This window comes from Carya illinoinensis, chromosome 9, assembly GCF_018687715.1.
Source record: "Carya illinoinensis cultivar Pawnee chromosome 9, C.illinoinensisPawnee_v1, whole genome shotgun sequence".
Taxonomy (NCBI): domain Eukaryota; kingdom Viridiplantae; phylum Streptophyta; class Magnoliopsida; order Fagales; family Juglandaceae; genus Carya; species Carya illinoinensis.
Genome location: NC_056760.1, coordinates 42,878,542 through 42,889,931, shown reverse-complemented (window position 1 = coordinate 42,889,931; position 11,390 = coordinate 42,878,542). Strand labels below are relative to the sequence as shown.

At 37.2% G+C, this 11,390-nt stretch overlaps 1 protein-coding gene across 3 annotated transcripts; it reads left to right on the top strand.

Moving 5' to 3' along the window:
- The first annotated feature begins 695 nt into the window (after nt 1–695).
- Nucleotides 696–10,989, top strand: LOC122275289 (protein SCAR2). 3 transcript variants are annotated; one of them, XM_043084285.1, is made up of 9 exons: nt 696–1,103; nt 2,419–2,582; nt 3,611–3,734; nt 3,861–3,990; nt 6,216–6,277; nt 6,391–9,889; nt 9,985–10,071; nt 10,184–10,288; nt 10,375–10,989. In XM_043084285.1, the coding sequence occupies exons 1-9, from the start codon at nt 949–951 to the stop codon at nt 10,426–10,428; spliced, it is 4,380 nt and encodes a 1,459-aa protein (XP_042940219.1). In that variant the 5' UTR covers nt 696–948; the 3' UTR covers nt 10,429–10,989. The 3 variants fall into 3 exon arrangements, with proteins under 3 accessions (XP_042940219.1, XP_042940220.1, XP_042940221.1); XM_043084286.1 differs by lacking the exon at nt 696–1,103 and having other exon boundaries at nt 2,562–2,582; nt 3,589–3,734; XM_043084287.1 differs by lacking the exons at nt 696–1,103; nt 2,419–2,582; nt 3,611–3,734; nt 3,861–3,990 and having other exon boundaries at nt 6,226–6,277; nt 6,386–9,889.
- The last annotated feature ends 401 nt before the right edge of the window (nt 10,990–11,390 follow it).

Genomic DNA, 11,390 nt, shown 5'->3' with positions numbered 1-11,390 from the left:
TATTTAGGTTATGATTATTATTTAAAAGATTTGGGAAATGTTATTTATTTATTTTCTTATTTAATTTATTATATTTCAAACCAAGTGGGATGAGACGTGTTTTTATCTAATATAAATTAATATCATTTTTGAGTTTAATTTAAATTCATTTTGCAACATTGAAAATAATCAAAAATGATTTGTATAATTTTAAAGTATATAAATCTCGTGTATTTTCTTTAAAAGAGTGGACAAATTTAAAATTCATATAAAAATGCTGAATTTTAGCAATAGGCCCTAAATTCTTTTAAATGGATGTGCAATATTTGTACACTCTAAATACTTTATTTAAGATTACTAAAAAATAATAGATATTATATATTATATTCACATATTCTTCTTATGTTATGTATACATATAAGTATTATTATCTATTAAATTATGGATACGAGTAATGTTAAATAAAATTTTAAGGTATAAAATTTTGCATATTCTATTTTTAAATAGAATTCATTATTTAAAAAATTAATTTTTTACGTAAATCGCATTTATTTAATTGAATTGAATTGTGGACGATGAAAGAAGGATTTTTTCGTATCAAATGGTCACGGAAACACACGATTGCAACCGTTGTAAGAAACATAAGAAATTAAAAATTACAGTAGAAATAACACGATCCAATACGACGAGACGAGCGCATTATAAACCGGCACAATCTCTCAGATATTAAAATACGCACCGTTTCGAAAATACTCTCTCTCTCTCTCTCTCTCTCTCTCTTCACGTCTCCGATGCTCTGAGCACCGAGCACATTCACTCTTTCGACGACTAATTAACTCGTTTTTCCTCAACCCCAAGAAGAAAATCTGGTTTCTCTAACGCTAAGCTACTCTCGAGGAGGAAATGCATATACCTGTGTATTAGGGTTTTTGAATTTGGGACGAAGAAGAAGAAGAAGAAGCAGTAGAAATGCCGTTGACGAGGTACCAGATAAGGGACGAGTACAGCTTGGCGGATCCGGAGCTCTACGGAGCGGCCGATAGAGATGATCCAGAGGCTCTCTTGGAAGGCGTGGCCATGGCCGGCCTCGTCGGTGTCTTGCGCCAGCTCGGTGACCTTGCCGAGTGAATTCCTTTTTCTCCTTTTAGTTCTTGCGGTTCTTCTTTTCTGTTGTGTGTGTGTGTATATATATATATATATATATTTAAGTGGTTTTGGCTGTGAGTTGCGGTGATGGGAAGAAATGCTGGGCCACTAGATTTTGAATTTGGGGTTTCTGAATGTTTTCCTGTGTTGGTGATTCGAGTGCGCGTCGTTTTTTTTCGCGGGAAGGGGGGCCCGGGGGGGGGGGGGGGGGGGGGGGGGGGGGAGGGTTGTTTGGAATTTTGATTTTGATTCATTCTTATGATTCGATTGACCGTATGGAATGGAGATTGTTGAGTTTCTAACTTAAAATTGCAACTGAGTGACTTGTGATTTAATTTATTTTATTTATACTAGAGCATCGCCGTGTGAGATTGTTGATTTATTCTAATAATCTGCGATTCTTTAATAGGATTAAGTATTGCAGTTTGGAAGTGAGCAGAATGGAAAATGATCAGGATTGAGATTTTGAATTTTTCCATCAAGTATTTGAGTTAGATGTTGAATTGGGATTTTTTTTTTTTTTTTTGGAATTAAGGTTGAATCCTCTAAGGCTATGGAGGTTCGATTCATGGACGGAAAATTTCTTTTGTTTCTTGAATTTGCTGCTAAACTCAAAAGAATGCTTCTTTTGGCAAAATTGAGTTTCTAATCTGTTGTTTCGGTTGATCTTCATGTACCATTTTTTTTTATTTTTTATTTTTTATTTTATTTTTATTGGCATGAGCTGACTCTGATTTATTAAGATTGTTGAGTAACAGCGTTATAATATTGAGCTTGAGGTAGGCTGTTGTAATTGGCAAATGAACTTGAATGAGATGAAACAAAGGTGTTTCTTAGTTAGAATATATGGGAAATTTTGTTTGCATTGCAAGATGGCTTTGCAAAAATCATTTCAACATAATGTAGGTTTATTTATTAATTAATCAGTAAGTAAGAGGTTTATTAAAAAATAGGCATGGCCAAGTACATGGGGTGCGTTTAATGAAACATCCAATACGTAAGGTTTATCACCAATATCCTTAAGATTGTTGTGTATGGTATTTTATGGATAAATCAAGTCATTCTTGAAGAATCTGTGATATTTCATGATAATTGGAGCCGTGAATATGCTTTGAGTTTGGTGTACAATGTCATTGATGCTGTTAAGTTGAAATAAAGATGGGCACTTTCATTTGTCCTATGTGACTCAAACCCTTATCTTCCTGTGACCTAGTTTTGATTCTCTTACTACCATCTGAAGCTCTCACATAATAGCTACATGTAGTTACTTGTTTTTCCTGTGGTTGCTAAAAGGTTTGCCGCTGAGATATTCCATGACTTGCATGAGGAAGTAATGGCAACTGCTGCAAGAGGCCATGGTCTTATGGTTCGTGTTCAACAGCTTGAGGCAGAAGTTCCTTCAATTGAGAAGGCGTGTCTGTCACAAACAAGTCATTCATTATTCTTTTTAAATGCAGGTTAGATTTTGTGCCAAATAGTTGCTTTTGTTTAATTTGTTCCTGCTAAAGTTGTAGGAGATTTGAGTTTACTTTTATTGACATTTAGTTGGACCTTATTTCTTGCTCTTATTGTGATGTTGTAAAACGTTAATAAATTGACAGAAAATAGATGCCAATAACTTTTTTTGTCTTCTAAAATTATTCTTTTGAAGCCAAATATTAGGGCCTGGAAACTTTTTGCAGTGATTTCCCCCATTCTACATATTATAATAATAATAATAATAATAATAATAATAATAATAATAATAATAATAATAATAAACAGTTTGAAGTTTGTGCTTGTTTATATGCTTACAAGTATGAATCAAACATAAACATGTTTCTTAAGTAATAAGTTACTGATTCATGTTTGTCTCTATTTCTTGAGTATCAAAACTATTAGTTCTATTGTTCTGTTATACGCTAGATGGCGATTGCTGAAAAGTGGCAGATATATGCTTTTTAAATGGCTATCTTAGGTCCTAGAATATCGGTGTTTGCTTTTGGAAGAGAGGTCTCTGAACTGCAGAGCTATATCTGTTCTTCTATAGTTACCTTTTTACTGGAGAATATTAATTTCGTGGCCTCCTTTATGGTAAAATGGTTCAATACAGTTGGATATGTGTTAGAATGCTGGAGATTGTCCATTTGATGAGTCGATGGAACCTGGTTAGTTTGATTGAAAGAAGAAATGGACTTGAGCAAGTAAAAATGCAAGTAGATTTTTGTTTGATCATTAGGCATGCATACAGAGGCATTATGATTTCACGTTATCAGGATAGGACTCATATCATACTGCAATATGAAGACCTATAACAGACCAAAGATTTGTTTATGTTCTAAGTCAGTCACAGCATACCATTTCATGCATTTGTCTAGTTTGTTTCTTCAAAAAATTTTAATGAGTTTTGAGTCTTGAAAACCCCTGAATTCTCATGTTTTAGAAGATTAACTCCTAGAATGCACGATCAAAGTGCAATGATAGATAAATACATGTTCTGTTGCAGGTGTTGATTGGCACCCTAATCTGCATGCGGAACAGAATCTGGTAACTCGGGGTGACTTACCTCGTTTTGTGATGGACTCTTATGAAGAATGCAGGGGCCCTCCCCGGTTATTTCTGCTGGACAAGTATGGTTGCCCAATTTTTTTTTTTTTTTTTTTTGACTTAGTTTTTTATTCATGGTTGCAACAGAAAGTTCAAGGGGTTCATTTTATAAATTTAAAATTTTAAGATGTTCAGATGGCTTCTAACAGGTTTGATGTTGCGGGGGCTGGAGCCTGCTTAAAGCGTTATACTGATCCATCATTCTTTAAAGTGGAGTCAACATCCTTTGAAGCAGCAAAAACAGAAGGTCAAAGGGAAAAAAAATTCCGCAAAGTGAAGGTATTTCCGTGCTAAGATGATCATCATATTATGAATGTCTCTCGTGGAAATTTGTGGATTGTTTTATATGTGGCACCCTACTTCTCATGGTGATGTCTACCTGTATGCAACACAAAATAGGCTTTTTTTTTCTCCACTTTTTTACCTTCATCAACCCTTACTTTTTATAGGCCAATCTGTTTGCTGCCATGTAAATTCACTATGGATTGGGGTAATCTACTTGGGACCTTTAGCAAGGAAGTCATTAAATATCCTTATGCTATTTTCCCATTTATAACATGCTTGGGGTTATGTGTCACGGCCTAAGGAGGACTGAAGCTACATCTAAGCCTATGTTAAAAAAGAACAAGTGAAGATCAACTGGAGTCTCTTTTAGAATCATCATAAATTGCAAGAACTTCTTCCTTCCAAGCAACATGGAATCCCAATCAACATCATTTTAAATCTGGGTTAAATCCCCAATATTCTTGTCAAGCTATTTCGTTGTGGGTGCACAACTCAAGTCTTCTATTTATGGTTGGGATTGGCTCATATGCCATTTATGAGGACTCAAGGAAAGTCCAAGACACATATGAGTCTATAATTCAAAAGGACTAATCAAGATTAGAGTTGGAGTCCCTTAGTTAGAGTCATTATAAGTCGTAAGAAATTTTCCCTCACAAGCAATGTGAGATCCCATTTGTCACCATCTTATATTAAATCTGCGGTATTACATATGGCTCCATAATCTAATCTTTCCCTGATTTCTCATGAAGTTCCCTGCCTCAGTGGAAAGAACTAATAACCATCCACATATTGTTTCTGTTCAGTTAGCTGACTTGCAGTACCAATAATAAAAAATAAATAAATAAAAAAGTTAGCTGACTTGCAGTGCTTTTTGGTTTTGAGTAATAGGGCTTTTGATGAGGCCTCAGAAGTTAGTTTTAAGATGCAACCTTTAGACTCCCTTTTGGAAGTTTGACATTCACTTGATATTGTGCAAAGAATGGTTACGATTTTGTACTTATAAAAAAATAATAATAATAAAATAAAAAAAATGAATGGCTAAGATTATGTTCCACCCATCATTGTTTCTTCTTAATTAAGACAGTATGGCCAGGAAACTTCTTTTTTCACTGGTGATTTTTTTTGGTGTTGTGATCAACATATTGGCTGCTTCTTTGCTGTTGTAAAACTCATAACTGTGAAATAAGAGCTCGTGTAATTACAATGTTAAGAGCACTGGCATTGGCTTCATCCAAAGCCAATGCATCTTCAAAATTTGATGAATATAGATGAAATTGACCTGCATTGGATTCGGTAAAGGCTTTTATCTCAAGTTTTGAGCTACAGTGATTCTTCCACTTCCTTCAAATTTGAAGGACTACTGTTACACCTTCATCCTTATATTTTATTGTAATTTTAATACACAACTGGTTTATTTTATTTCATTTCTCTCTCCTTTCCCTCCCCGAGTCTTTCTCCCCACCTTTCTTTCGTTTTCGTCCGAGCTCAGATTCTGAAGGGACTCTGACAGCTTATCACCTACTAGTTTGTATCTCCAGCAACCTGAAGCATCAGTGTCTCATCTGCCAAGCCAAAATATAAATGGTGATTGCACAGATTTTTATCATGAAGTTGATTAACATTCTAACATTGCAAATAAATGGTAAAGCTGGAAATCAATAATCGTTACTGACAATGGTGGACCTTGCTCTGACTGAATCTGAGTTTTGGCAAAGGTCATACTTGACAAATTTTATCTTATGATTTTCAGAACTTTTCCCTTCTTTCCGTTTTCTTCCTCCATTTTCTGCCAGCTTCATCGTGTGGGCAGCAGCCACAAATGCAGCACTCATGGATTGTTCCATCTTATCCTCATCTGTATCTTCGTCTGCTCCATTATTATCAATGGAAATCTTTGGATGAATTTGTGGCTGGAAGTGTTTATTAAACAAGCATATATATATATATAATTGAGTGTGTGTGTGTGTGGATGTAGAAGAATGGTTGGCAAAATGTACATATACAAGGTTTAATTGCAAAATATGAAAAAAAAAATATTATTATTAAAAAAATAATATTATATTATTATTTTGATGAATCCAATGGCTAATCCAATGTGGGATTATGGATAGGAAGATTTTAGATTTATGGAAAACTTGTACTTTTCATCAAATTTTGAAGATGGCTTTCATGAAGCCAATGTGGATGCTCTAAGACATAATTTCATCTTACTTCTGTAGAAAAAAGGATCACGCTGGAGAAATGGAGAAACACCTGAAGTACAACCCCCGTCACATGCCAAGTGAGGACTCTGATCTCATATTGGTGTATTCTGGCTGTCTTGTGGTATTTTATGTCATATTATTTAAGTATAGATGATTTATTTGTGACTTAAGTTGCCTTCAAATAGTGCAGATTGCAACAGTTGTTTCTGGAGGAGCGTGTTGAGAATGGTTATAGTAACCCTGCACGCCTTGTGAAACTGAAGAGAAGGCATTTGAATGGATCTCCATTTGACTCAAAAGCTGGGAAAAGTTACATGGAGAAATTCCTGGAGCCTTCCACTCCAATGCAGAAGGTTGTTCATGAAATTTCTGTCCCTTCACCCTTGAAATTGACACTGGATAATTCTAGTGAACCAGGGCTTGAAATACTTGAAATCAGTATGGTTAGTCCTGCAAAGAAGTCATCCCAAGGAAAGGGAAGTGCATGTTCCTCCCCTAATGAAAAGGAAGTAGTTTCAATACCATTCAGGGAGAAGTTTAATGGGGATGTCATTGGTGGAAAAATCATGAAGGTGCCTGAACCAGCTGATGGTGATATGAATGATATTTCTTCTTCCACTCTCCATAAGGTAGCATTTGAAGAGGAACTAGCAGTTGATGGCAAACTCAAAACAATAGGCAGTGCAGATGGATACCATTCTGAAGATTTGACCAGTGAGATAGACAATTACATGGATGCTCTTACCACTATGGATTCAGAAATGGAAACCGAAAATGAGTATAGAACTAAGAATAATGGCCTCTTGATTGTCAAAAACTGTGTGAGAACTTCTGATGGAGATGAAGAAAATCTGGAGTTCCAAGCTCACTCTTCTGATTCTCAATCATTTGGAAACTCCCCTGCATCAGATTATGGGAATAGTTCATTCAAATGTAACAGATCCAGTTTTTCCGACTCTGATACGTTAAGCAGTTTGGCTGAGAATGCAACGTCTGGCGGTGATCAAGCAGCTAAAGTATTCTTGTCTTCAGAACCTTGTGCAGCTAAGGTTGTGGATAGGCCATCCAGCCGGCTAACAGATGAGTCTCAGGGAACCAGATCTCATGAGCTTGTGGTGCCATATGATACGGGCATTGAGGAAGACAAGACCCCTGATCTTGGAGAAGCATCATGTAGTTCATGTCTTACGGATTCCAGTCCTACCCTACTGCCTTCAGATCATGGAGTACACTCACCACTAGATGTCTTAGTGGGTCCTGAAGTAGAGGAAGTAACCTCTGATTCTATTAAGTTTGGTTTGAGGTTATCATACACAGATGAAAATGGGGCTAATCGAGCTGATGATAAAGCTGTTGGCTCTGATGGTCCCTCCAAGACTCTGAATGATATTCGTTTTGTGGGTTCTGCTGAAAATCATCTGGATGGTGAAGATCCAAATGCTGTTTCTAATGTTTTGCTGCATTTGTCTGATGTTTTAGGGATTACTCCTGAAAATAAAGGAACCGATCATTTTCCTAATGAAGTGCTTCAAACAGAATCCGCAGATGAAGATTTTTCTGAAAATTTGGTCGATGGAAAGATTGTCGCAACACATTTAAGTGTTTTGCCCACTGAAAAGCAGCAACTTTGCTCATTCTTGCCTGAAGTAGAAGTACCTTCAGATGTTATGCCGACCATTTGTTCTTCAGATGGTATAGAGTCATATAAACTAGTTTCCAAACCTGATGATGCTCGTATGGAAAATGGAATTAATTTGGAAAACTCAACTCCTCTGTTGGAAACTCAAAAGTCAAACAACTTGGAGCAGCAGAAACTCTCAGATTTAACAAATATTGTTCCAGAACTTGAACTTGCTTCTGTAGAATTGGAAGATCCATATACTGATGAGCAATCAGATATTGATAAGATTCCGAGGGCAGCAGATGGTGAGGAAATAGGTACATCCACCTGCTGTGTGGATGCAGTGGGAGGTGATGCTGTTGCCCTCAAACTTCCATATACTTTTCCAAATTACACATGCCATGAGGATCATATAAACTCGGATTCTATAGAAACTGAACAAATTATAGCAGATGTGTCTTTGTCTGCTGCTGCCGTTACTGGTGCAGACAATGATTCGGATGACTTCATTCATCCATGTCCAGATCTAGCTGGTTCTTCTTCCAGGGATCATATAAAATTGCTAGAATCTCTTTCTGAATTTCCCGATCCCCATCTGAAAGGCACAGATTGTAAGGAGCCAGAAAATCTTACAGAAACTGAGAGACAAGACAAAGTGAATCTGCTGGAAGTTTCTCCTGCAGATATGCCATGCAAATTAGTCTCTTCTGACCATTGCAATTTAAAAACAGTTGCTGGTGATGATGAATCATCTCTGGCCAAAGAAACCCAATATACTTTGTGTTACAAAGGTGCCACCCCAGCCCCAACATATTCAGCACCCGGCAATCAACATTTGGAATCAAATTCTCCCCGTCAAAGTCATCTTCTAGAGAATGGTGAAACTGAGGTGTGTTTACCTATTGATGGCCTTCCAGGGCCAGGGGATCCTAAAGAGAATTCATTGCAATTTGAAGCTGATGTGGTAAGTTTGCACGAATATGAAGCAACTTGTAACTCTTCAAGACTTCAATCTGGGCAGATACAATCTCAGAATCACACAGATCATGAAAGATGTGAACAATTACAATCTTTAAATCACTTAGAAAAGTGCATTGATCCTCCTGAATCTCATTCAGAATACCTTCCATGCCAACCTTCAGAATCAGAATTCTTGGTGCAGTCAGCTGGCCCAGAACTTGGTGGTTCTAAGCTAGCAATGGATCCACTGGAGTCTGCCCTTCCTAGCTTTGGCCTGCTACCTCAGGCAGCTCACATAAATCTTGAGGAGGTGCCACCATTGCCACCTCTACCTCCTATGCAATGGAGGATGGGAAAGACCCAAATTGCTTCCTTAGCATCTCCAAGATATTCAATTGAAGCTAGTCAGCATTCATTCCCGCCCTTACAGCCATTTGCTGATGAGAAAGCTCAATTTGGACTTTCAGCATCCCAGACATTGCAGCATCAGAACCCATATTTTCCCATCATGACTGTGGAAGATGAGAAATCCCAACGAGTTTCTGAACAATCAGTGGACAATTTGGCTCGGCTGATCCCCTTCTCTTTGCAACTGCCAACGATAGCTAGTGATGCAGATAGTCAATCCAATTGCCTCTCTTTAGGGGTAACACAAACCCCATTTTTAACATCACCTTTAATGCCTAATGAGAGACCTGAATATGGTTTCCTTGCCTTGGATGGAGAGAAGGCTCACCTTAGTTCAATCCCATCCACACCAATGCCAACCATTGAATACACAACTCATGGACATGATCCTGAATCTTCGCTAAAGAAACCGATTGAGCCTTCCCAACAATTAGGACCAGAAACAGGGTCAGTGGATAAAGAACTTCAACCCACTCTGCACTATTATTCAGAAGAAGAATTGCAAAATCCTTTTGACATGTCTATGCCACCACCAACTGTGGAAGCAGAACAGCGTCAGCATGCTTTATTGACTTCAGATGGAGAAACCCCCCTAGTAGAAGGCGCTGAAGTGGGAAAGCCAAACGGAAATCTAGCAACTAAGCTTTCTCGTCCTCCAAAACCTCTCATTGATGCTGTTGCTGCTCATGACAAGAGCAAGGTAATGAAGTTTCTGATATCCATATCTTCCACATTTTTTGTTGCTCATTTATTGATTAGAGAGTAATTGCTTTATGGATATTAAACCTTTTGCAGTTGAGAAAGGTAGCTGAACGGGTTCAGCCTCGTATTGAACAAAAGATAGATGAAAGAGATTCATTGCTAGAACAGATACGAACGAAGGTTAGATTCAACTGATGTTTTATATGTATTTTACATCACACCCTTCCCTCTCTTTCTTTTCATCCCTTGTGCAATTAAATGAACCGAGGATTGAGCTTGTTTGCTTTGTCAGTCCTTCAACTTGAAGCCAGCGGTGGTGACAAGACCCAACATGCATGGTCCTCGAACCAATCTGAAGGTTGCTGCCATCTTGGAGAAAGCAAAGACAATACGCCAGGTCTCTCTCTCTCTCTCTGTGTTTTTTTTTTGTTTTTTTTTATTTTGTGTTTGTGCACTATATTAAAACTATGGCTCTTGAAATAGGCATTTGCCGGAAGTGATGAAGATGATGACTCGGATAATTGGAGTGATGCTTGAAAAGGCTAGGTGTATGATACTACGGCATTTTGCTACTTTGCTGATCACCTTAAATGGTTTGAGAGATTATATTCTCTCGCCTATAGTTAATAGAAAATTTCTATTCTCTGGTGCATTCTTTCTTCCTGCTCCACGTCATGTATAATATTCCGCTCATCAGCAGTCCCCTCCCTGTCCCCTTCTTTGTTTGCATCTCTCCCATTGAAGATGTGTTCAGCGGCTCTACTGAAAATCAGTATGGAGTCGAGTGTTTTTTAAAGAATGACGGCTGAGATTCAGTGTGAAAGTGCTCTACCAACTGAATTCTGAGTATAATCGTTTATGCGTTTGGCTGGTGTAAATTGTGTTGAAGTGGCATAATCTTGATACGTAGTGTATGTTGATAAAATTTTGTAATACTGTATGTAGTGCTTGTCTGGGGGCATATGACGCCATTTTTTACTTGTAATATTGGGCCAATAAAAGATTGGCCATTTATTTGTGTTCAATACAGCCCAATTGAGGTGTGAAAATATTCATCAAGTACAAATCTATTAGTACTGTTGATTCTTCTGTGTACAATTTGTTCTAACTGTATGCTCGTGTGGGAATAGCTGTAGCCAAATTTGGAGTGCTTGACTAACCTTTTGTGCGCATGTCAAATTCCATTGGAAAACTTGCAGGTATTTGTTTATTATTATTATTATTATTATTATTATTTTTTATGTAGAACTTGGTACTTGGGATAAGATATAGATAAGTAGGTTTTAAAATATAAATAATGAGTGGATTCTGTTTGGTAGAATTTGACCCTTCCATAATGTACAATTTGGAGCATTGGAAAGGTTGCATTAATTCATATCCACTTCTTTCATTGGATCTCCATCTTTGATAGCTCCTGGACAGCATCGTGATTCTAATTTTCTCATTTGTAGTATTCAAACGATCAGCTCAAAAGAAAAAAGAAAAAACTGGTGGACTGA

Excerpts from the sequence above, each read along its gene's own strand:
- LOC122275289 (XM_043084285.1), top strand. The coding sequence starts at position 949 with ATGCCGTTGACGAGGTACCAGATAAGGGACGAGTACAGCTTGGCGGAT. Across the intron at positions 2,583-3,610 it reads ATTATTCTTTTTAAATGCAG|GTGTTGATTGGCACCCTAAT; the intron begins GTTAGATTTTGT and ends GTTCTGTTGCAG. Across the intron at positions 3,735-3,860 it reads CGGTTATTTCTGCTGGACAA|GTTTGATGTTGCGGGGGCTG; the intron begins GTATGGTTGCCC and ends GGCTTCTAACAG.